Below are 26620 nucleotides of genomic sequence, written 5' to 3' on the forward strand. Positions count from 1 at the left end.
TTTACGTGTTTTATTATGGTTTGGTTATTATGTGTGTGTGTGTGTGTGTGTGTGTGTGTGTGTGTGTGTATATATATATATATATATATATATATATATATATATATATATATATATATAATAATATATTCTACATTTTTCAATAAAAAAAGTTTATATGTGGCACCATAAAAATCCCCCCTCTCGATTTCTCTACTATTTACCTATTTTGGGATGTGGGTGCCTTGATCTCTTGCGTTAGTGTTGTCATTTCATAACAAAGAACAGTTGGTGGAGTTAATTATAGACAAGATAAAAAAGCAGTTTGTGATGTACATTGAGGAGCAGTGCTATTGTATGTCTCATTGGAGGAGAAGCATGATTGTGTCTGAATGATAACAGTTTTTTTTTTTTTTTTTTTTTTCTTGGTTTCTTTTTTAAGTTTGCCTTTGTGTGTACATCGGTAGCCATGTTTACAATGTTGTAAAATGTCCTTAACTACTTCGCCTTTCACACCTGTTCACTCCCTATGGACATTTCTGCTCTGGACCTGTTTATTCAGCGGCAACTTTACTTTCATTACTTAGTCGTGTGTGTGTTATAAAATAACAAACATGTACTTATGTGCTCTGTGAAGTGGATTTGCACAGAGCAGCCCAGGATCCTCCTCCCTCCTGCGGAGTGCCCCCACAGCAAGCAGTTGGGTCTGCGGTTTGGCCCCGCCCCCACTCTCTCCTAATTGGCTAACTGAGTTTGACAGCAATGGGAGCCAATTGCACCGCTGCTGTGTCTTAGCCAATCAGTTTGATTTTGGTTTCATCTGACCAGAGCACCTTCTTCCACTTGTTTGGTGTGTCTCCCAGGTGGCTTGTGGCAAACTTTAAACAACACTTTTTATGGATATCTTTAAGAAATTGCTTTCTTCTTGCCACTCTTCCATAAAGGCCAGATTTGTGCAGTATACGACTTTATCCTTTTACAGAAGGGACATACTTGTTCACTTGGCAATCAATCAATCATGGCAGCCATGAAAAGCTGGCTAGAAAATTCCTGTGTAACCCACTAGTAGTAAGTGTACCTATTTTAACAAAAAAAAATCCTACATTTTGCCGCATACATCTGCAGAAATGCTGCAGAAGATTTCCAATCCTTCAGCCGTGTAATTGCGCGTGGTGTACAAAACTCCAAAGCACATATTGTGAACGGCTTGATAAATAAGTTGATCTCTTAGATCCGTTGCATTGATTGTAAAAGCTGCGTAGGATTTGTCTACTTATTGAAAGGCTTAAGCGGCAGCAAACAAGCCAAATGGTTTTTAATACACTCTAGTTTTCTGCTAGCGTAGTGACGCTTTATACCGCACCCTTGGAGCATTTTCACAGTGGGGAATTGGGGGAGTTGGCGGTAAAGAGCCGCTATTTTTAGCAGCGCTTTACCATAGTTTTAGCTGCACGTTTTAACCCCCGCTAGTGTCCGAAAAAAGGTTAAAAGCGCTGCTGCCAAAGTTCTTTGCAGGTGCTTTGGTGCTGCTCATTGATTTCAATGGGCAGGGGAGCTTTAGGTGCGGTGTATACACCACTCCCACAGTGCCTCAACGATACTGCTTGCAGTTTTTTTTTGTTTGTTTTTTTTTCTTTACGTCCCTTAAGCTCTGGGCTGACAGGAGAGGCGCTTTACAAGCGCTATATTCATTTTAATGCTATAGCGCCTGTGAAGCGCCTCAGGGTAAAAGTGACTTTAATGCCCCGTTCACACCTTATTTTCTACTTGTAGCCAAGCAAACCGCCAAATCCCATTTATTTTAATGACCTCTGTTCACATCTGAGTGTTCTGTCACCTGAAGAAAAATGCCTGTTGCTGAAATGGGTTCATGAGCTTCCCTTTGGCAGGTTACAAGCATTTTTGCCCCCCATGGGATTTCAATAGAAATGCCTGAGTTGAGCGTTTTTTTTTTTTTTTTTTTTATGAGCATTTTGTTGCACGTGTTCTGCTTTAACCACCGCATACTGCAAAATAACGGCGACAGGGTGGTTCCTTAAATCTGGGAGGATATTGTATAACGTCCTCCCAGAGATTCGTTCCCGCGTGCCCCATGGGTTGCGCACACGGGAACATCGGTGCTCGCCGGGTTCACGGAACCCGGAGCAACACAGATCGCGTTAAAGGGCCAATGACGGCGCGATCACAAATGTAAACACAGCAGGGTCAGATGAAGTTCATCTCTCTCACCACACACCGATGCAGCATGAGAGGAGAGACATCTGTGCCAAACCATAAGTGACCTAAGTTTTAGCAGTGCCACACCAGTGCCGCCTGTTTTTGGCCAAATTTATGAAGAAAAATTATAAATAAGAAAAATGATTTTTTTTTACCAAATTTTCGGTCTTTTTTTTCATTTATAGCACAACAAAATAAAATAAAGCCTCAGTGCTTTCTATTGGCTAAACCAAAATGCCTGAAGCTGTAAAAGCTTGTAAAAAAAAATGCTCAAACTCTCTCAAATAGAAATGCTAGTAAATCGCTACACTCAGGTGTAAATGCTGCTTTATAGACTTGTGTGTTTGTGTTTTTTTTTTTTTTGAGGAGTTATTTCGGAGCAGAATTGCATGGTTTTTGAAGCTTTTGTCAATTTTTTTTTCAACAGAATGGTTTGGGGTGCTGCTGAAAGAGTGGAGAGCTTTCTGAGCACAAAACGCTCAAAGAGCGCATGTCGTGCTTTTCAGGTGTTTCCAATGAAGTTTTTGGGGACAAAAACGCTCCATTCTGCCTGAAAAGTAGCTCATGTACTTTTTTGAGTAACGGGTGTTTTGCTACAAAGGACAGGACACTCCAATGTAAACCAGGGCTACAAAACCTTCAGGTGTGAACAGGGCCTAAAGGCCCCACTGGCTTACCCAATCGGGTCTGCCTGTCAGTTTTTCAGGTGGACCTGATCTGAAGCTCTATAGGCAGGCGGAAGAAAACAGACTTGTGTCCAATTACATCTGCCTACCAGTTCCAGAAGAAAAAAAATGAAAGGCCTGCATTTTTCTTATTTTATTTTTTATTTTTCTGCATCTTTAAAGTGGATGTAAACCCGAAAATGTGCATTTGTTTTTTTGATGTCACAATGTAGAGTATAAGATTTTCTATCATCTGTACCCAGTCTTGCCACACATAGTTAATCCAGCTCTGAGCAATCCTCTTTTATTGTTCAGTGAAATAAAACGAACTTGCAGAGAAAAACGTTTTTTGTCACGCCCCCTTGCTGTGAGTGACAGGTTATTTACATATCTCATGCACTATCCTGGAGACGGGCATTATTTTTTAATTCCCACCCCCACTACTTTTCTGAAGTTATGTGGTTACTCTTCTGGATTTTGACTGGCTGTTAGTGATCATAGCAGAATTTAGTGTAAGGAATACACAGGTAAAAATGCATGTGGGAGTGTAGAGGAGGGCGGGGAGTCTATTGACATTATGACTCCACCCACCAAGCTCCAGACAACAGACCCACCCACAGAATCTGCAGTTTTTCAGTTCTTATAACAGACAGAGGGGAGACATTTGACAGGTGAGGATACATGCAGGAGACATCCATATCCTTATAGATCAGCACTATGGCAGTAGTTTAGAAAGGATGAGAATGGGTTTACATGTGACGAATTGGAAGTAGCTGTAATGTGTCTGGGGGCCCATAGATCCAACACCGCTCCACCACAGTCCACTGTCAAAAATGAAGACAAAAAACTGAACAGGCATTGATGTGGGGGGAGCAGGATCGTTTGAAGGAATTAGGGGGCCCCAAGCAAAATGGACATGGAGGCCCCCCCCAGTGTGGCCATCAATTGTCGCTACTGTGCCCCATGAAATGCTGCCAGTGTGCCCATCAATTGTCGCTACTGTGTCCCATGAAATGCTGCCAGTGTGCCCATCAATTGTCGCTACTGTGTCCCATGAAATGCTGCCAGTGTGCCCATCAATTGCCGCTACTGTTTTTCATTTGCTTTACTCACCTTTTTATCTGCCTGGACTCTCTGTCACTCAGTCTGGTCTGGTGGGGCAAACTTCAGCGCCGGTCTTCTCTTCCTGGTTCCCTGGTCCAGGCAGGCAGTCGGCCCGACCGCTCAGGCGGGAGGAGGAGGAGCCTGGAGGAGGTCGCGTCGGAGATTTGCCCTGGGCTGCAGTGGAGGTCCTCGGGAAGGGAACAGCTGGCTCTAAGGCACTGGTCTGGCATAGCAGAATGCCGCCTGCCGCACTGACTGGACTGGAGGTCTCAGGGAGGACTCAGTCAGCGGTGAGTGCTGCCGCTCTCTGCTGCTGCACACCGAGTGAGCACTCAGTGTGCACTTCCTGTCAGTCCGGCCGGGAACAGGACACTGAATCTCCTGTACCGCGCGCTACTCGGCCGGACTGACAGGAGGAAAGAAGAGGAGCTCGGCCACGCTTCAGCCTGGAAAGGGGAAGTTGGGGGCCCCAGGCCAGCTCGGGGGCCCCAAAAAATTGTTTGCTTTGCCTGTCCTGTAGCGACGGGCCTGGGGGGGAGTGAAATTTCGTCCCACTTGGCTTTTTTCAGTAAGAGATCCATATGCAGATCTCTTGAATCAGAGCGGAGTCCCATGTGAAAGGCCCCTAACAATAGATATAAATGCTGGCTTGTCTTCAATACATGTTTGTGATTAGGTGTGGAATGTCCAGTTCCTGAATTACAAGCGGATACCCTTTGTTGGGAAATGCTGTTAAATACTTTGTAAAGTTTTTAAGTCACTAGGCGGTTGTGTTTGTTAATGGGAGAAATGAATCATACATGTGTCACTACACTGGGTCAGTGTCCTAATCTTAAAACTGAACTTTAACAATGATCTTTATTGGTCCAGGTGGGCACAATGCAAGTATGCATATCTCATACCTGAGGGGCTGCTGGGAAAGCTGGCAATCGCTCAGGAGGTCACTCATTCACCATTACCGCCATTCACAGAATGCTTGGTCTTTTTTTTTTTTATGAATATAAGGCGTTCTCTGGTTGGATGAGGTGGGGAGAAAAGGCAGTGACATCACAATCTCCACCTTGTCCAATCAAAGCAAGCCTTGTATTAATTTAAAAAAATATATACAAAGTGTTCCATGAATGGTGGCAGTGCTGAGCAAGCGCCCCCTGTAGTCAGTATGTTGAGAGGAAGCTTCTTGCACAGATTCGGAGTGGGGCCCCGGAAGATTGCTGACTATTACAGCGATTGTCTGCACCCCCATCGGTCCATCAGGTATGGTATATGCATACTAACATTGGTCCAAAGTGGAATAATGTAAGTAGCAATACAGATCATTCCTGGAGTTCAACTTTTAAACTACTGCCTTGTGGTGTTTTTTTTTTTTTAACCCCTTGACGCCGACAGCACACGTATATGTGGCCCCACTGGACGGGCCTTTTTTTTGCATATGTTTGTGCTGACGGCACGCTGCACAGGGCGCTCCCAGCATGAAGTCCAGGTTGCAGGTAACCCGATCGCTGTGAAGCCCTCCTCCTTCTCCCTCCCCTCTTCCACATTTTCGTGTTTTTTAGAAGCCTGCAAATCCAATACGGGTTCCCGCATCGCACCTAACTCGCAGGTACTTCACACTGCCATATACAAACTGCTGAGTCGCATATTGCAGTGCTAACTGTCAATTTGGACAGGAATCGGGGTGTTCACATGCATGCGATTCTGGCAAAGAACAAAAAAAAGGTCCTCTGTGGGTTTGGTCCCAATGTGATGCAAACTCGGCCGTACAATCTGCATGGCTGAGTTCACTTTGCACTGTAGTGCGGTGCGAATCACATCTGATGTTGGACAGCACACCAATGTAAACCGAGCCTTGGTGTTTGGGTAAGGTATGGGTCAAAGGTCATAGTCAGTATTTTTCCGGCAGGATTTTTTCACAACCAATATTGGTGTCGGTGTGATTTCGGTAGGATTAAAAAAATGTGCGCTATTGTTTCTGGGTCTTACTACGGGTACATAGAACAACTAACCTACACAATATGTGGTATCACTGCGATCATCGGGAGCAGGAGAATTTTATTTTGGGCTGTTCTTTGGTGGAAGGTTATGGTAGTAACAAATATACTTTTTCTTTTTCTTTCCTTTTTTTTTGGGATAGTTTTCTTTTTGAAAAAAGAAAAAAAATATCATGAGATATCCATTACCATTTTAACACCAAATGAAAGCCCAATTTGTTCTGAAGAATTTTTTTTTTTTTTTATAATCCACTTGGATGAACAAATTGGTTGTGGTGATGTGTACAGTTTTACGAATAGATGTCAAAATTGTGCTTAGGCATTAACATTTGTTTTATCCTTAGGCACAAAGGGGATAAATGGCCTCTTTGTTATGGTTTTCATTCTTTATGTAGTTTTGATCTACCTTTTTGCTACAGTCGGAATTGTAAATGAAAGTATGGTGCAGACTTATTAAACTTCTAATATTACCACCCACCATGTAGCACATTAAAGGGTCACTAAAGGAATTTTTTTTTTTAGCTAAATAGCTTCCTTTACCTTACTGCAGTCCTGGTTTCATGTCCTCATTGCTCGTTTTTGCTCTGATGTTGCTGTAATTCTGCTCTGTTGTGGACACTTCCTGGTTGTCTGTTTCCTGATTACCACAGTACTGGGAGCTTCTAGTTTCGTTTTCCAAACCATCACTTCTCTATGGCTCTATACAGCACAGAGGCAGGATAACATGCAAAAACGAAACTGAAACTATAGGTACATTATATGATTTTTATCTATTTTTAATCGTTTTTTAAAAGGAATCGGTTAACTATTATGTCTCTATACCCTGTAAACAGTCATTTGAGCAAAAAAAAAAAAAATGTTTCCTTTACAACTCCTTTTAGCTTCTTGCTTGAATCCCAAATATTTTTTGGGACTCATTTGCTGCTGGCCAGAAGAAGCATATTGGGCTCCATTCGTATTAAATGTAAATTTAAAGAGAGCCTCAGAAAATACATTTTTTTTTTTTGCTGAAAAATAAAAGGGGGCAAATTTATAAACCAATTTAAGTAGCCTATGTAGATGACATGTATTACCCCATTTCAAATCAGACAAGTGTGCTTCATACTTGCTGGGCGGCTGGGTCCAGCAACTCTAATTAATAATAGTTGTTCTTAATGATACTCGTGAGTGCACTATTGTGTGATTTACCGTATTTACTCGAGTATAAGCCGAGGCACCTAATTTTACCACAAAAAAATGGGAAAAATAGGATTTTTTGTACTCACCGTAAAATCCTTTTCTCTGAAGTCCATGGACGGACACAGCTCCTTAAATCTTGACAAGTGGGTTATGTTCCCTGTTTACAGGAGAGGACTAGGCAGAAACATGTTAAATAGTTAAATACATGTTACATTAACAGAGTTGAACAGCCCCGCCCAGGGGGCGGTCCCTCCAGACATAACCCTCCTCACTGCAGCTTGCAGCCTCAGTTCGTAACAAGCAGTACAAACCTAAAAAGGAGGGGTGGGAGCTGTGTCCGTCCATGGACTTCAGAGAAAAGGATTTTACGGTGAGTACAAAAAATCCTATTTTCTCTTATCGTCCATGGACGGACACAGCTCCTTAAATCTTGACAAGTGGGACGTCCCCAAGCAGTGTCAAAAAACGAGGGGTGGGAAATATATCAGTAAAAACAATTTTAACTTCACCCCAAAACAAGCAGAGCTCCTCAACGGAGGAGGTGCAACTTTAAACAGCCGCCGGCAAAAACTAGCGGCTGAAAAAAACATCATAAGATGCACTCACAGCAACCATGTAAATTCTGGAAAAAGCGTGAACGGACGAGCAAATCGCCGCCTCGCACACCTGTGAGACCGACGCATGATGTCGGGAAAAAAAAAAAAAAAAAAAAAAAAACCCAGGAAGCACCAATTGCCCTGGTCGAAAGTGCCGTGACCGGAAAAGGGGGGCCCGCCCTTAGGAGCATAGGCCTGTATGACGGCCTGCCCGTTCCACCGAGAAATGGTGGTCGACGAGACCGCCAGGCCCTTTTGTGGACCAGACACCGACACAAAAGAGAGTCAGAAGCTCCGAAATGGAGCCGTAGTAGGCTGGTATACCCGCAAAGCGCGTACCACGCCTAAAGTATGAAAGGCCGAAACCTCCTTCGGAAGAAGGGAAGGTCGCGGGCGCACCATCACCTAATCCTTATGGGGGATCAAGCATGGCGGCTTGCAAGACAAGACCGCCAACTCAGAAACCCCTCTAACAGAGGTAAAGGCCACTAAAGGGGCCACCTTCTGAGATAGTGTCAAGAGAAAATCTCTCTGATGTTTCCAAAAGGAAGGTTCCTGAAGAACCGAGAGCACCAGAGTCAAAACTCATGGGGGAAGAGATGGGCCAAGAGGGGAAAGTATATGACAAACCCCTTGCACACAAAAAAAGGGGACCCACCAGGGAACGGGCCGCAAAAAGGCCACTAAAAACACAGCCAAGGCTGAAATCTGCCCCCAAACGGTGCTTTAAGCAATTTTTAGATCCAATCCAAGCTTTAAAAACAGCAGGACCCTGGACATTGAAAGTACGCCCGTGGACGTCACTCCATCCCTTCGCACCAAGAGAGGTGCGACGGTAGATCCTCCGGAAGAAGACTACGGTGCCCTGTTGAGATGACCGAGTCAGACAGACCCTGGTCACCTAAAGTCTGGCTTCCAATAACCATGTTAAGCAAGTCAGTGACTGTACAACAGGAGGAAGTATGGGACCTTGAGACAGGAACCTCCTGCCCTGGCAATCGCCAGGGTGCCTCCGCTACCAGGCGCCCGATATCAGCGTACCAAGGACGCCGAGATTAATCTGGAGCGATTAGAATCATCGGGATCTCCTCAGCATCCACTCTGTGGAGCGGCCGAGGAAGCAACTACCATGGAGGAATGGCAAAAAATCACCGATACAGACAACACAGGGCCACCAGCGCGACTGACGCGTCTGTACAAGATCACTAGACCTGGCCACTAACTGACACCCTTGCGGCGGAGACAAGCTGCCAGGAGATCCATGCCATGTGAGGCTCACCTCCTGCAAGGGAGCCGAAACACCCCAAAGCACAAAGACCAGTCGCCCTGGTCCAGCATCTGGCGACTCCAGTAGTCTGCCTGCCGGCATACCTGATGGTAGACTGAAGCCACGGCCGTGGCGTTGTCCGGCTGAAACCAGATTGGTCGACCACAAGGAGAAGCATAGCCTGATCGCCTAAAATAGTAGGACAATGAACAGTAGACAGCACCTGGTATTCCCAGGCGGTCTTCCACCAGGCACTAGCCAGGCCCGACCCTGGGTAGCTACCGAGACCAGACACATTCAAGGAGGTGTGGTCATAGGTCCACGCAAGTCCAGCGACTCAGGGCCGACTGGACCCCCCAGTTTTGTGAACCTCCAGGTTCACAACCCGTGAGCTGGCATTCGTCGTAAACACCGACCACTGGAAGGAAGGAACAACTTCCCGGACCGAAGAGTCGGGAATCTCTGTCACCAACTCAGAGAGACTCTGACTAGGTGGCGCACAGGAATCTAATGATTTCAGAGACAAGAGATTTTTACCACCTGGACAGTAGTTCCACTGGAAAACCAGGGTGTGGAACTGGGCATACAGTACCACCTTGAAGGAGGCTACCCACAGACCCTGAACCAGCAGGCGCCCGGAGAGAAGACCGATTGCGTGATGCCAATACCTTCTCCGCAGACTGAAGAGTCTGCAATTTCTCCAGGGGAAGAAGGACCTTTGCCACTGAGGAGTCTGGATCAACACTAGATACTCCAACGCTGAGTCGGAACCTAGCATGCCCATAATTTGAACCCTGGGTCGCACACATGTAGGGCAGGCTTGCTGCCACTGAGCTACACTTTCTGGCCTAAACGTCTAACATCCACCCGAATCTTCGGAGGGTCTGAATGGGAATAACCCATCCACTAGGTCGGAGACAGAAGCTGCTCTCAGAAGAAAGTCGTCAAAGTAGCCAATGAGGCAAAGCCTCGCTGACCCAACAAAATTCAAATAAGTGCGAGCTCCTAGCTGAAAACCCATGGTGCTGACGCCAGATCAAAAGGGAGGGCCACAGGCTGACAGAGACCCTTCTCTCATCACGAAGCACAGAAAAAAACACTGTGACATGTGCAAAACGGGACATGCATGTATGCGTCCCTGATGTCCGAGGACGTCAGGACATCCCCCGGATGAAGCGCAGCTACCACCGAACAAATGGATTCCATGCGGAACTACCCGACGTTCACAAAGGTATTTAGGGCCTGAGGCCCATAGAAAACCCCAAAACTCTCGTCCTGCAGGAAAGGTAAAATTACCTTGCAGCTTAGCAAATCCCACACTGCCCAAGGCAGACCGACGTGCCGGGAGGGGAAGACACAAGGACAGAACTTTGTTCTGTGGATAGGAGGAAACCCTATCTAGTACTCCGAAGAGACCACCTCGCAGACCCACTAATCGGAGAGCAGGGAGGTTTCACTGAATTGTGAACCTGCAAGCCGCCCCTCCCACCTAGAGACAGGGAGGGAAGGCTATATACATTGGCAGGATTTGGGTGCCGGCGTGATCGGCTTATGCACCCAGGGACAGATTAGTCCCCCAGCTGGGCCTTTGACGGCCTGGGAGGGTTGCCCCTAAATAATACACACACATAGTGTGTATGTATATTATGTAGGTGTATGCACACATGTCTTTGGAGGAAACCGGAGTACCCGGAGGAAACCCACACAGACACAGGGAGCGACAATGCAAGCTCCAGGCAGATTGGAGATTCGAACCAATGACTCTTTTGCTGCCAAGTAATGGAGTTAAGCACTACACCACCGTGTGCATAAAACCATTCTGAAACAGACGCCCTGGATAACAAGGGCGCAGCATTCAATGAAGCATCACAGACCTATATGAGGCCCTGGACCAGCTGGTCCGCTAGGCTAATAACCTCAGGAGAGAGTCGGTGCTCCTCCACTGTCTGGTGCAAAATGCTCACTCTGTGAGTTGTATACAGCACTAGGGGTCAGGACTACTCCAAGATGGCCGCCGAGCGTTCAGAACGCGGCCACAGGAAAAAGGCCAGCACAATGTAAGCTGCGCCATAGCGTGGCTACGACAAAATGGGCGCCAATGGGAGTTTTCAATGTAATTGAAAAATCTCCCAAAAAAAAAATAGCGCCAGCGACCACTGAGACCCCAGTGTAGTGGCCACAATAGGCCGCAAGCCAGACCCCAGCATGGTAAACATGGAACGGGTCAGTACTTCGGATCTTCTATCAGTCAGATCCATACAAGTAGGGGTTCCCGCCCGGCGGTGAGGGACTACAAAAGCCCTCAGTGGCTTTTCTCATTCCGCATCTCAGAAATTATCAAAGAAGGGCACAGAAGGAAAAAACCTACACAGCGGTCTGATTTGTGTGATCCAAAAAAGACCGAGCCCTCAGCGGAAACCCAGCTGCACTATGCAGCTTAGGAGAGTCCCTTGCAGCAGTAAAAAGCGCACCCATAAATGCCTTATTCTGCCTTTTTTTTTTTTTTTTTTTTTTTTTTTCCCAACTAGGTACCTAGTCCATGGCTCCATAACAGAGCATTCCCCAGGGGATAACGGGGGAAGGGGGCACTCTTTTACCGCCCGCCCGCAGTCCACCCCCACCCTGGCACAAACTGTGTCCAGGACTACAATAAAAACTCTGTGGGAATCACAGGTGCTAACACCTGCTGCCACCACCAGCATGTGGGGAAGGACCCAGATACTGACTCCAATATTTACATATAGTGTGTATTATAATATGCACACCCGTCCATACAAATAGACAAAAGCTCCTAGAGCCCTATTCAGGGCCTCTCACCCACTTGCTGCGCTGACCAGGGGTAACCAGGGGACTCCCTCAGGAGGAGACTGCACAGCGCTGCCTGTGAGGAAAAGAACCGTGAGGTAACTTTTGCAGGGACCTGTGTTTAAACAGGAAAAGCCTCATAGGGCTGTTTTATTTAAGGACAAGTCACAGATACAGCATAAAAAGCAAAACCGTTACAGGTGTCACCAATCAGTCAGCGTCTGCTGAAGTATAATCATAAACATCTGTGCTCATCACAGGGCTTTTTACCTCACAGGAAAGCCCAATACAAAAAAGAAAAAGCACAGGCCAGATAACACAGTTCAGGAAGGCCCCCTCCCCCCTGACAGCGGCAATGTTAGCAATGCAGCAAGGGAAAGGAGCAGGGAAGTAAGGGGAAGGGACCCCCGAACCCCAGGAATGCCCAGCCTTACCAACCCACCGAAGCAGGAGGGACTGACGCATTCCTGACAGAACTACAACCGCAATGGAGGTAGCTGTCGGCCCGGTCCACTGTGATTGAGACAACACCACAGCTCAGTCATATGTGAACCTCGGAGCAAAGCTCACCGGCCACCTCAGGAGTCATGAGGTATGGCGTGGCAGACCAAGCCTCTTTGCAAAGGTGTGCCCACGCTTGCTGGTCGGACTGAGTAGACTACAAGGATCTATAATATCCAGCCTGTCTCTCAGCCAACAGTTGAAAGAAGATTCTTCAAGAAAAAGTAAAGTAAAATAAAATAAAATTTCTCCTCAGGGCGCTGGGCCCAAAGGGAGCCATACGTCCTTCTCCTTTGCTAGGCAGAACGAAACTGAGGCTGCAAGCTGCAGTGAGGAGGGTTATGTCTGGAGGGACCGCCCCCTGGGCGGGGCTGTTCAACTCTGTTAATGTAACATGTATTTAACTATTTAACATGTTTCTGCCTAGTCCTCTCCTGTAAACAGGGAACATAACCCACTTGTCAAGATTTAAGGAGCTGTGTCCGTCCATGGACGATAAGAGAAACTTATTGACTCGAGTATAAGCCTAGGGCTGGAAATGCAGCGGCTACTGTAATAAAAAGAGTATCAACTTTCGTTACCTTCAGATAACTCATTTCGTACGTTCAGTAATTGGTGGTTGCTCCTCCCTGGACAGCATGTCCTTTTATGAAAATATTTGTAAGTCGGACCCCCATGCCCCTGGTGTTATTTCTCGAATTTACAGTCACCTCACCACTTCTTCGAATGATCTCCCCCTGTATGCTGCACAGTGGTCTAAGGACCTTCAGATTACACTGGATAGGGAGGACTGGACCGAAATTTGGACCAGCACGAAATCCTCTTCCCAGAATATTGTGGCCCTTGAGGCCAACTACAAGGTCCTCATGCGGTGGTACTTGGTCCCCGCAAGGATTTCAAAATTTTTGCCAAATTACCCGCCCATTTGCTTCCGGGGATGCGGAGGGAGGGGAACACATGAACATATTTGGTGGTCATGCCCGGTAGTGCAACGGTTTTGGGTATTAATATTCCGTATGGCCTCCACCCTCCTAAATGACAAACTTCATCCTGATCCATCCCTAGCTCTCTTAAATCATGTGCAACAGGACTACACCAGAGCCCAAATTAGGCTTTTATTACAATTGACCACTGCTGCTAAACAATCTATAGCCAGGGCCTGGAAGACCCCAAATATACACATGGCGGAAGTTAAAAACAGGGTGACCCAAGCTATGATACATAGTAAAATAGAGGCTACAATTTTAGATCGAATGGCCCAACACGACAAAACCTGGACCCCCTGGGTGGAACACTTTCTTCCTCCAGACTTTGACACTGCTTTACTGGTGACGTAGTCATCCGGGGAACGAGAGGAGTTGTAACAGTACAACTAAAACATAACCAGGAACCATGACCTATTACACTACATCCTTCCGGGGTCCGTGCGGCCCGGCCGACTCTCTTCCTTTATCCTTTTCTATCTTTACTTATTCTCCCTTTTGTCCTCCTTTTCTCATCTGTTTCTTTTCTCTCTCTCTCCTCTCCCCTTTTTACATTTTATTTTGTCTGAAATGCCCTAAGTGAATCCGTTCTGGCACACCAACAGACTAGTGCCTGGATTTATTTTACGGCCTTTCCCTTGTTTGACTACTGAGTACTCTTCCTAAATGTATGTTAACAGATTGGCACTCTTACCCTTTCTAATGTTCTCTTTATACGTTTTCTGATGTTGGACCTACGGTCTACCTATTTTGCTTCGATGTATCTAACATTCCACGATCTGACTGTTTGCTGTTCATGGCTTGTATACTGCACTCTTGTTAATATGGTTTTACTTGCCTCACTAAGTCTGTACCATGACATTCTTCTTGATATGACAATCTGAAAATACCTGTTTTGTACTCTGTGTGTGAATACTCAATAAACAATTTGAAAAGAAAGAGTATCAACAATGCCTATTTGCACGCCTCACTGTGCTCATCTATCCGTGATGGATGGAACACTGACTCACTGCTGGGAAACTGAATCGGTGTTCCGTCTATCACGGACAAGGAGGAGGCGGAGCTTTGTTACAATGGATGGCCGCCGACTGCAGTTAAAAAGACTGAATGTCACAGCGGTTGACTCAATTAGAAGCCGAGGGGGGGCTTTTTCAGCTCAAAAAAATGTGCTAAAAAAATCGAGTTTTTATTGAACGGGACCCAAAATGGTGACAATCGTTACCCACGTGAGGACCGCATAACGCCGAGATACTGCGGCAGAATGGCATGGCTGGGCACAAGCACGTACAGGTATGTTGCCCAGCCGTGGTCCGAAGCTCCGCGAACCGGTCCGAAGCTCCGCGACCGCAGGACCCACGCACCGATCGCCGCCGGTGTCCCGCGATCGGGTCACAGGAGCTCAAGAACAGGGAGAGGTGAGTGTAAACAAACCTTCCCCGTTCTTCTCTGTGGCAGTGTCACTGATCGTCTGTTCCCTGTTCCTTGTTATAGGGAACGACGATCAGTGGCGTCAGACGTCCAGCCACTCCCCCCTACAGAAAGAAACACTCCCTTAGGGCACACTTAACCCCTTAGCGCCCCCTAGTGGTTAACCCCTTAACTGCCATTGTCATTTTCACAGGAATCTGTGCATTTTTATAGCACTTTTCGCTGTGAAAATAATAATGGTCCCAAAAATGTGTCAGATGTATCCGCCATAATGTCGCAGTCACGAAAAAAGTCGCTGATCGCTGATGCCATAAAACTATCCCCTATTTTGTAAACGCTATAACTTTTGCGCAAACCAATCATTAAACGCTTATTGGGATTTATTTTTATTTTTAATTATCTTTTTTTTTACCAAAAATGTGGAAGAATACGTATCGGCCTAAACTGAGGGGGAAAAAAAATTATATATTTTTTGGGGGATATTTATTATAGCAAAAAGTAAAAAATATTGTGCTTTTTTTCTAAATTGTCGCTCTATTTTTGTTTACAGCTCAAAAAATAAAAACCGCAGAGGTGATCAAACACCACCAAAAGAAAGCTCTATTTGTGGGGGAAAAAAGACGCCAATTTTGTTTGGGAGCCATGTCGCACGACCGCGCAATTGTCAGTTAAATCGACGCAGTGCCGTATCGCAAAAAGGGGCCAGGTCCTTTTTACCTGCATAATGGTCCGGGGCTTAAGTGGTTAAAAAGTTCAGGTTTAAAAAAAAAAAAAAAAATTAATTCTCACCTAGGTGGATGCAGCGTCAATCCCCTGCCGGTTTTGTAGTGGGAACTGAGTGATCAAACACTGCTGATCGCTCAGTTCTCTCCTGCGCTCTGAGCAGAGAGCCATGACTGTCAGTCACCAGTCTGGACTGTGGAGGGAGCTGGAGAGTCTGAGCCAGGTGCCTGTCCAGGCTTCTGGGAGGATACTGAGTATATGGTTGTGATCTTTTCACAATTTGGACCGGCTCTACGACCTCAGACGATGGCGTGCTTCAGCCCAATGATTTTCAGGAATGGTTGTGTGTGTTTTTTTTTTTTTAACTTTAATTTGAAATGCAGCATTATGCTTTTTTTTTTTTTTTCTTCCTTATTTCTGGCCTGCTTCACACAGGTTAGTGTCTGAAGGATTTTTTTTTTTTGTGTTTGGGTTGTAAATAAGAATTGCCTGAAGGCGAAGGAGATCCTTATACACCAATCCTCCAGCATTTTAAGAATACACTTGACTCACATGGTGGTGGTTTAAAAACAACCTGTTGGGACATAATTGCAGGCTGTTTACAAAGGTGCATGCCGCAGGCTGTTGTTGTTATCCTTTCTTTGCAATGTTTGACCTAAAATAACTGTTTATTAGGTATTAGCGCACCTTCTGTGCATAATGCTTGTTTTGTATATGTGACTCACTAAGTAATTGAGGCACGGATCAGGGTGATGGATTTGGAGCAATCGCCCTGAAAAACAAGTGAGCCACGGCATTTCCCACATTTTTAACCCAAGTTTCCTTTAATAAAATGCCGTCAATTTATGCCTGCATTTTGAACTGTATACATTTTCTATCAGTTTAGTTATGTAGCACACGCCTACCTGTTAGGTTACCGGCGTATAAGACGACCCCTGACTTTTAAGAAGAATTTCATGGGTTAAAAAATCGTCTTATATGCCAGAAAATACGGTAGTTACATTAGACCAGTGTAACTATGTGTATAACATCCCTAGCCATAGCAATCACTGCAGTCCAAAAAAAATAAAATAAAAAATAAATGCCATTTTAAAAAAAGGATAAAAAAATCTTAATCTTAAATATTCTCCTCAATCTAGATTTCCCCCACAGTACTTTTTCACTAGTTGTCCTCAGTCTGATGGCCAGCATCATTCATCCCATATCCTCTGATCCCAAGTTGTCCTGGATCTCTCCAGCGATGAGTCGAGGCAGCGCCTCATCACGACTTCCAAGTCTGGATCCGCCAGCTGCCTTGATTGATGACAGTCTCAGCAAGCCGATGAGGCGGCCGCCCCGCCCCTTCTCAGCTCAGCGCTCCAATGAGCGCTGAGAAGTAGAGCAGAAGTTATGCTGACTGACAGTCTGCATCACTTTGCTCGGGGAGGAGTGAGAACCGAGCCATTGGCGGTGTTCGGCGGCTCGGTTCTCAGTGTAAACGCTGGGGGACAGATGCAGCGTCGGTCTGATACTGCATTCACCGAGGGAAGTATGAATGGCCAAAAAAAAACAACCTTTCTCTTATTGTCCATGGACGGACACAGCTCCTTTAACTTGACAAGTGGGTTATGTTTCCTGTTTACAGGAGAGGACTACTCTCCTGTAAACAGGGAGCATAACCCACTTGTCAAGATTTAAGGAGCTGTGTCCGTCCATGGACGTCAGAGAAAAGGATTTTACGGTGAGTACAAAAAATCCTATTTTACTTCTTGTAAGCTCATCTCTCGATCACCCTTCTTTATCTTGGTATGTGACCTGGCATTTTGGGGTAGGGGACCCTGGCGTGAATGCGCCACTTGGTCACAGCACAAGCCGATCAGCGGGTGTCGGTGGTCATCCATTGGCTGGCACACGCTGATCAATGAGGAGAAAGACAGAGAAGAGCGCTGCCTCTGTTAACAAGGCAGAGCTCTGTTCTGCAAGCAGGGATGTGCTGGATTTTGTTTTCCTGCAAAGCAGGGAATAAAATCCAGCACATGCCTTAGTAAAAGCACCACATAGTATATACAAAAACACTGGTTAGGCTCACATTTAACCCTTTGATCGCCCTTGATGTTTTACCGCTTCCGAGCCAGTGTCATTAGTACAGTGACAGCGCATATTTTTAGCGCTGATCACTGTATTGGTGTCACTGATTCTCACAAAGTGTCAGTGTCTAACTTGACGCAATATCGCAGTCCCGCTATAAGTCGCTGATCACTGCCATTACTAGTTATTATTAAAAATAAATAATAATTCCAGTATATAGCCCAGTCTGTAGACACTGTAACTTTAGAGCAAACCAATATACACTTCTGCTACATATTTTTGGTACAAAAAATCCCAAGAATACATTGGCCTAAATTTAATATTAGTAAGTAAAAAATATCTTCTTTTTTTTTTTTTTGTTCGTTTTATAGAAAAAAAAAAAACAGTGGTGAGCAAATGCCACTAAAAGCTCTATTTTTTGCGAGAAAACAAAAATTACATAAATTGTAATGTATGTACAGCATTGCATGACTGCACAATTGTCAGTTAAAGTAACGCATTGTAAAAAATGGCTGGGGGGGGGGGGGATTTTCCACAGGTCAAGTAGTTAAAGACTATGGGCTAGATTCAGCAAGAATTTACGCCGGCGTATCTAGGTGGCGCTTCCGTCATTTTCGGCGTAGAATATGCAAATGACCTAGATACGTCGATTCACAAACGTACGTGCGCCCGGCGGAATTTTTTACATCGTTTGCGTAAGGCTTTTTCCGGCGTAACGTTGCTCCTGCTTCTATGAGGCATACGCAATGTTAAGTATGGACGTCGTTCCCACGTTGAATTTTGATTTTTTTTTACGTCGTTTGCGTAAGTCGTTCGCGAATAGGGCTGGACGTAATTTACGTTCATGTCGAAAGCAATGACTATTTGCGGTGGAATTTCGAGCATGCGCACTGGGATTCTTTTACGAACGGCGCAGGGGTCAACAATAATTTAAATAAAACACGCCCACATCATCCCCATTTGAATTAGGCGGGCTTACGATGGCCCACATACGTTATGCCGCCGTAACTTAGGGCGCAAGTTCTTTATGAATCCAGAACTTGCGCCCTCATTTGCGGCGTAACGTATCGGAGATACGTTACGCCCGCACTAAATTACGCAGGGCTATCTGAATCTAGCCCAATTTGTGTATTTAATATCTGACTGCAGTTCAGCTATAAATGCTGGGTGATATCTTTATGCATGAATGCCTAAACTCTGTTCCCATCACTCTTTGACTCCCTTTGTCTTTTGGATGACAGCAATGATATTCTGTAGGACATCTTTAGGGCCTAAACAGAGAAGGTGGGTGAGGACAAGACTGTTCTTCATGAAGGAGTTTGGATTGGAGAATCGGAGATGTCATACAGGCTTCAGTCACAGAACTTCCCATTAGTCTCTCCTCGCCCTGCTCCTTAAAACTGTTGATTGAAGCTATGTATTGAGTATAGGAAATGGAAGTATAGGGCGCTATGAAGTCAGCAAGAATTTGTGAAATTAATAACCATTCAAATATTTATATGTGCAATAAATGTGTAATTAATAATGGCTTCATTTCATGTGTATACACATCTATAAAATTAAAATTAGTGAATATTCATGAATAAAAGCCCAAATTAATTAATCAATTTCTTTAGATATTGTTTGATATTTTCACCCCAAAACCGTGCTTGAGATGACAATTAGTCTTTTCACCAACAAAATGCGCCGACCGTAAAGATTAAAAACTCCTCATTCCATAGACCTAACACCTTCAACGATATTTTATAGACATGTATTGAGTATAGTCTGTAAAATAATACTAACTTGTTCACTTTTAAGAACTTTTGTGGAATGTTTTTATTTTATTTTTTTTCTTCCGTCTCTCTGCTGAATGGCTGCTGTAGTTTGTGGTATGCCTGTCTGTCACTGAGCAAGTTGCCCTCTCCACACACCAAATTGTCATTTGCAAAGCCCTGTATCTGGGGACGTAATCCACCAATTGTTTTGATTTATTTTTCTTTTCTTTTTTTTTTTCCAGGTATATTGACCTTATCACTGTGAGCCTGTAATTTCACCAAGTGTTTCATTCCAACTCTGTAGAACTCTCCATACAAGAGATCTTCCACAACCGGTAAGACCAGATCCTAATTGTAAAAAGTCAACGTTTGAAGACATCTAAGTATTTGTTTTGTTTTTTTTTAGTAAAATAATGTGCACCTTTTTAGAGGTAGTGTATCATCTTGGCACAAGTCATACGTTCCTTGGCTTTTTTTTGTAAAAAAAAAAAAAAAAAAAGTTATGCTGGCCTGCTCTGTGCAGTTGATTTTGCACAGAGCAGCTCCAATCCTCCTCTTCCCAAGTCCCTTTTTTACTGCTTTTGGCCCCTTCCTCCTGCCAAGTACCCCACAGTATGCAGCTTCCAAATTAAGCTACTACTCCTATGCGCCCATTCAGACACAGAGCCGTGGCTCGGCCCCTCCGCCTCTCTCTCTCTCCTAATTGGCTCACTGACTTTGACAGCAGCGGGACCTATTTCATAGCTGCAACAGAAAGTGAGAGGAAATCGATTGTGTTCACCACAACTAGCATCCCTAGTGGAGGATTTCCATTTTATTATTCTGAGGGACAACCCAAAATTTGGGGCTTTCTTTCATTTTTGGTGATAACAGGACAAATGGAGAGGGTGAATCCCCTTAATGGGGGATATAAACAGTAATAAAACCTGACCGGGGTCATTCTCTCTATCCAAAGCTAAAAATTAAAATTTCGCCTTCAGTTTGATTATTCTATAAATAATCAAAATGATCTGAAATCATCTGGACTTTTATGTATGTATGTATGTATGTATGTATGTATGTATGTATGTTGAACACAGACAATAATGTAACGTGTGTGTGTGTGTGTTTTTTTTTTTTTGGGCTATTCGGTCCTATAGCGTCTCATTTTAAATATCACTTGCTGAAATTCTAAATGCATTTTAGCAATAGGCAATTTCCTATTAAGTCTTGAGATACATTTTTAACCAACCGTGTTACTTATATTTAACTGATGGTTGTGCGACACTGTACCTGATATTTGTCATATCCCCCCCCCCCCCCTCAAATTTTTTTTTAGCTTTCTTTGTATATTTTTTTTTGTGCTTTTGGTAAAAAAAAAAAAAAAAATTAAGGGTGAAGTTTTGCGCTCAAGTTATAGCGTCTACAAACTATGGGATTTTTTTTTTAACTAGTAATGGTGGTGGTCAGTGACTTTTAGCGGGACTGCGATATTGCGGAGTACATTCTGACACTTTTTGGGGACCAGTGACACTTATATAGTGATCGTGCTAAAAAATATGCACTGTCACTGTACTAATGACACTGGCTGGGAAGGGGTTAACATCAGGGGCGATCAAAGGGTTAACTGTTTGCCTAGCCAGTGTTTCTGTGGTGCTTTCACTAGGGGAAGACATGGATCCTTGTCACTGCTTTGCAGGAACACAGAAATCCATGCCTTCCCTACCAACGGAACGGCGATCTGCCTTGTTTACATAGGCAGATATTGAGCCTGTGGTACCCGCCGCTCAGCCTGCGCTGTGTATAATCGGTGGGAGCGAGACGTTGGCTTCACACCTGCTACCCGGAAGAGCCTGTGTGTGTGTGTGTGTGTGTGTGTGTGTGTGTGTGTATATATACATACATACATACATACATACATACATACATACATACATACATGGCTTTTTTTCAGGGGGAACTTGGGGGAACTCAGTTCCACCACCTCTGGCTCAGACCCTTTGGTGCCTGCTCACCAAAATCACTTGTATACACAGAAGTCTGGTTTCTGTGTTTACAAGCAACAGCTCTGCGTGTAACCACCTGAACTCTGCACTCTGTATGAAATTCAATCCTGGTATTTAATGCCCCTTTAAGACCCTTCTACTGTTTGTGAAATCTAAACGGGGTCGTGGTTGAGTTCCTGCACCTATTTTCTGAGAAAAAAAGCTCTATATATATATTTTGATCTGGCGCAGAGGTGCTCCCCTGTAGCAGTAAGTAGGAGTACCTTAAGCGGTTAGGAAAAGCCTATTTAGGCTACTTTCACAAGGGAAGTCTTCCCAAGTGCAATTGGCAGTAGCAGAAATCGAACGGTTCCTGCCACTGTATTGAGCGGCTAGATGCGGCCGCAAGGCCCGTACTTTACAATGACAGGTTTCCGGGAGCTGCAGCTATTACCTGTGCTCATGGCTGCTGAAAGCACACACATTTATTTACATTGTAGAAAAGAGTAATTTCTTCAGTGTTGTCATATAATAAATGTAAAAAAAACATTGAGGGGTGTACTCAATTTTTTGAGATACTGTACTTGCCTGCTCTGTGTAATTAGTTTTGCACATGGCAGCCTGAATCCTCCTCTTCTCGGGTCCCTCTTCGCTGCTCCTGCCTCCTGTCGAGTGTACCAACTGCAAGCAGCTTGCTATGGGGGAATCTGAACTGCAGCACCGCGTGTGCATTCAGACACAGAGCTGCCGTTCGGTCCCGCACCCTCCTCTCTCCTGATTGGGTAACTGACTTTGACAGCCACGGGAGCCAATGGCGACGCTGCTGTGTCTCAGCCAGTCATGAAGTGAGGCCCCATACACACCATAGAATCTATCCGCAGATAAATCCGTGCAAACGGGTTTCAGCGGATAGATTCTATGGTGTGTACACTCCGTGGGATATTTATCCGCAGATAAATCTCCCCTGGGATGGATTTCCAGCAGATGGATATTTGCTGACATGCTCAACAAATCCATCTGCTGGAATCCATTCCAACGGATGGATCCGCTCGTCTGTACAGACTTACCGGATCCATCCGTCTAAAGGGATTCCCCGCACGCGTCGTAATGACTTGACGCATGCGTGGAATTCCTTATATGACAGCGTCGCGCCCGTCGCCGCGTCATAATAGCGGCGACGGCGCGACACGTCATCGGCAGATGATTTCAGCGCGGATTTCAATGCGATGGTGTGTACACGCCATCGCATAGAAATCCTCTGAAATCTTTGAGAGGATTTATCCGCGGATACGGTCCGCTGGACCGTATCTGCGGATAAATCCTCTCGTGTGTATGGGGCCTGACTTATGGACATAGAAAGGTACACGGGTAGGTATTAGGGGGGCTACTGCACACAGAAGACTTATTTTCTTATTGCATAGAATGCATTATGGTAAAAAAAAAAAAAAAAAACTCTGCCTTTACAACTCCTTTAAGTAGTTAGTATTGTTCTGCAACATTTCCTGTTCTAAACTAGTTCTCACTACATCCCCAGGTAGACATACTGCTGTGCTGATCATTCTTTTTGTTCTTTTCAGTCAACATGAGTGCAATTCTGGAAACCCCTGAGATGCCTGCCGTCTTTGACGGGATGAAGCTGGCGGCCGTTGCTGCCGCCCTTTATGTTATTGTGCGCTGCTTGAACTTGAAAAGCCCAACTGCATCTCCAGAACTCGTATACCAAGACACTCCTTTAACTCGCTTCCTGGTGAAATCTTGTCCTTTACTGACCAAAGAGTGAGTAATCCGCTGTTACTGACTTTTTATATTTACTGTACGATATGAGCACACAATTCCATACTTCAATGCTTCAAATCATTAGCGGTTCTTGACAGTTAATCATTTGCAGAAGGCTACACTTTGAACAAATACATGGAGAGCTGAGCAGTCATCTGTTTGCTGTATCCATGTATTACATTGCCATTACTCATAAGGTTTGGGTAGGGCTCTTATTCCTGTTTCATGTTTTTTGTGCGTGTTTTAATGTAATGGCTCATAAAAGTCCCAACTTTAGATGAATAGTGTTTAAAGTTCATTCTCAGTTATTAGTGTTTTTCATTTTATAAGCTTGACATATGAGAGAATTTCATGCAGAATAATTTTTCATTTTGCATCACTAGTCAAAGCTACTAAATATGCAAGAGACTCTGGGGCCTCAGATATGCAAGTAGTTTTTAAAGAGACAGTGTCCTCTTAAATGATTACTATTTATTATTATACAGGATTTATATTGCTAACAGTTTGCACAGCGCTTTACATCAGGGAAGACAGTACAGTTACAATACAATTCAATACAGGAGGGATCAGAGGGCCCTGCTCATTAGAGCTTACAATCTAGAAGGGAGGGTCAAGTGGAACAAAGGGTAGTAGATGTGGGGGTGATCAGATGGACTCAAAAATACAGTTGTTAGGTGTGGAAAGGATAGGCTTCTGAGGAGAAGGGTTTTCAGGGATCGTCTAAAAGCTAATGGAGAAGGAGATAGACGGACAGATTGGGGTAAGGAGTTCCATAGGCTTGAAGAGGCTCTGGAAAAGTCCTGGAGATGAGCATGGGAGCAGGTGATGAGAGAGTAGGAGGTCTTGAGAAGAACGAAGAGAACGATTAGGTTGGCATTTAGAGACTAGGTCATTGATGTAGCTGGGGGCAGAGTTGTGGATGGCTTTGTAGGTTATTGTTAGTAGTTTGAATTTAATTTGCTGGGTGAGCAGAAGCCAATGAGAAAGATGTCGCTCTCCCGACCAGCCACCATAGTGTAGAAATCAAATTGTCTCCCCAAAAAGATCACGCCCCCTGACACGTTTTCACATTTCACGCACAATCGTGGCCGGTAAGAAAAGTATAAGTTCTCAAGTAAAACAGTGAAATGACGAAATAAATGGGAAGCTAAGGAAATATGAAAATAAAGATTAAAAAGAAAAGACTAGTGCTATGAGGAAAAAAATATAGCAAAAAATAAAATAAAAAATACATAAGGCTGGATTCACACTGATGTGGGTTGGATGTGGGTTTCCCTGCATCCAGATTGCATTGCAGCAGAGTGTGACCGGCTCTCAATGTTCACATAGCCGATTGCACAGGGGTCCTGTGTGTCTTTGGCTTTGTTTCAGGTCCAAATTCTAGCCCGATTAGTCCCTGAAATGAAGAAAAAGGACGCACTTGAACCCCTGCTGTGAGCGCGTCCGCACAGTGTGAACCCAACCTAAAATAAAGCATAATCCGTTTTAGAAAAAAATGTGGCAGCATTTTTTGGGGGGAAAAATCATTCCCTGAGAGATAGCTAGAATGTTTAGTAGCGCACAATTTTTACTGACCTGTAAAGAGTAAGCAGTAATCTAGGTAAGAAGACCAGGAGGGAGACGGTGTTGTCTTACCTATGCAGCAGAAAGTGACGACAGTGCCCCTGCAGATCCCAACACCCCAGAAGGATCTGGTGTTTCCTGACTCTACCAAAATAATTGTTCTGTTGCAGTTATGTCCCTGCTGGAAAGACGTTCTCCTCTCTTGTGACCATAAGGCCCCTTTCACATTGGGACGTTTTTCATGCGGTACAGCGCTAAAAATAGCGCTGCTATACCGCATGAAAAATCATGCCCTGTACTCTTCAATGTGAAAGCCCGAAGGCTTTCACATTGAAGCGATGCGCTAGCAGGAGCGCTCCAAAAGTCCTGCTAGCCGCATCTTTACCGCGGTATAGGAGCGGTGTGTTCACTGCTCCTATACCGCGCCTTCCCATTGAAATCAATGGGAAAGCGCGGTAATACCGCCGCAACGCGGGCGGTATTAACCTTTTTTCGGCCGCTAGCGGGGGTTAAAACCTCACCGCTAGCGCCCGAATATCGCGGTAAACACGATGGTATAGCCGCGCTACAAGTAGCGCGGCTATACCGTCACCGTGGGTCCGCGCCTCAGTGTGAAACCGGCCTAAGTCTTCTGTGTGCAGTAGCGCCCCTAATACCTACCCGTGTACCTTTCTATGTCCACGAGTCACTTCATGACTGGCTGAGACACAGCAGCGGCGCCATTGGCTCCCGTGGCTGTCAAAGTCAGTTACCCAATCAGGAGAGAGGAAGGTGCAGGGCCGAACGGCAGCTCTGTCTGAATGGACACGCCGTGCTGCACTTCAGATTCCCCCATAGCAAGCTGCTTGCAGTTGGTACACTCGAGCAGCGAAGAGGGACCCGAGAAGAGGAGGATTCAGGCTGCCATGTGCAAATCCCCATATGCTATTTGTTTCTGTATGAGATCACCAGCCACAGTGCTGTCTAGCAACAGTTTTTTACTTCATCCTAAGGCAGGCAATAGTTGATGCGATTTTTCTTTCCTGTAACTAGGAAATCTGGAAAGAGTCAGTCAGTGTTGTGGCAATCCCTTCCATGCAGCTGTTGTGTTCTCTCGGCGGTGGGGGGGTTTCTCCTACCAGGAGAACATGTCAATTTTTTTCAAGCAGCTATAGCCGCTGGCAATAATTGCATGGTAGAAATCCAACATGCTGGTTGTTCCCAAGTCGATCAGTGGGACGGCTTGGGTACAATCAGCTGACCCATACATGGATCGAATCTCAGCCAGTTCCTTCTGAACCAGCGCAGGTTCGAACCATCTATGGCCAGCTTTACTTTTCCATTCACATGCTCAATCCTTTTATATTGAGCAGAAAATAGTTGTTTCTGTAACATCACCAGGTGCTTGAGCACAGCAGGCCCATTTATGCTCGTCCGCCCACCCTCTTAGGTCTCTGAGTGGCTTTGGTCCAACTCCTGCTGTTCAATCTATTAAGCAGGAAAGTATTGTTGATATTTTGTATATTGTAAGTAAATAACAACTCCACTTTTTTCCAAACATCCTCATTCCAAGAACTTATTTTTTTATTTTTTATCTGACCATATGCTCACATAAAATGCTGAAAGCTTTCAGTGTAATTTTTCATTGTATGTGCTTTTACATAAAGGCTTTTTGTTATTGGAGAAAAAAAAAAAAAAAACATTTTATACTTGCCTGCTTTGTCTAATGGTTTAGCACAGAGCCCTGATCCTCCTTTTCTGGGGTCCCCTGCTGGTGCTCCTCCCCCTTGTGTTTCCCGAATGCCAAGCCGCTTGCTATTGGGCACTGATACGTGTTCGCTCCTGAGCCCCTCCTGTATACATCCATAAGACACATAGCGCTGCAACACGCCCCCCCCCTCTCCTCACTGGGTGTGATTGACAGCAGCGGGAGCCAATGGCTGTCACCTGTAAAGGCCAATCATCCACAGCCAGGGCATTCCACCCCACGTTCATACACATATACACTTTCCTTGTATACATGTGGCTGAAAAACAGAAAATGCCCCGGTCGCAGGTGATTGGCCTATGCAGGTGAAAG

General features: G+C 45.0%; 1 protein-coding gene across 1 annotated transcript in view; it reads left to right on the top strand.

Moving 5' to 3' along the window:
- Positions 1-26620, top strand: part of ABHD2 (abhydrolase domain containing 2, acylglycerol lipase) — a 118536-nt gene that overhangs the window by 41003 nt on the left and 50913 nt on the right. Inside the window, exons 2-3 of the mRNA XM_040342407.1 lie at positions 19502-19594; positions 22801-22999. Of these exons, the coding sequence (XP_040198341.1) occupies positions 22806-22999 (194 nt within the window). The 5' untranslated portion in view covers positions 19502-19594; positions 22801-22805. The remainder of the gene's footprint in view (positions 1-19501; positions 19595-22800; positions 23000-26620) is intronic.

The sequence above is a fragment of the Rana temporaria genome, chromosome 3 (assembly GCF_905171775.1).
Source record: "Rana temporaria chromosome 3, aRanTem1.1, whole genome shotgun sequence".
Classification (NCBI taxonomy): Eukaryota; Metazoa; Chordata; class Amphibia; order Anura; family Ranidae; genus Rana; species Rana temporaria.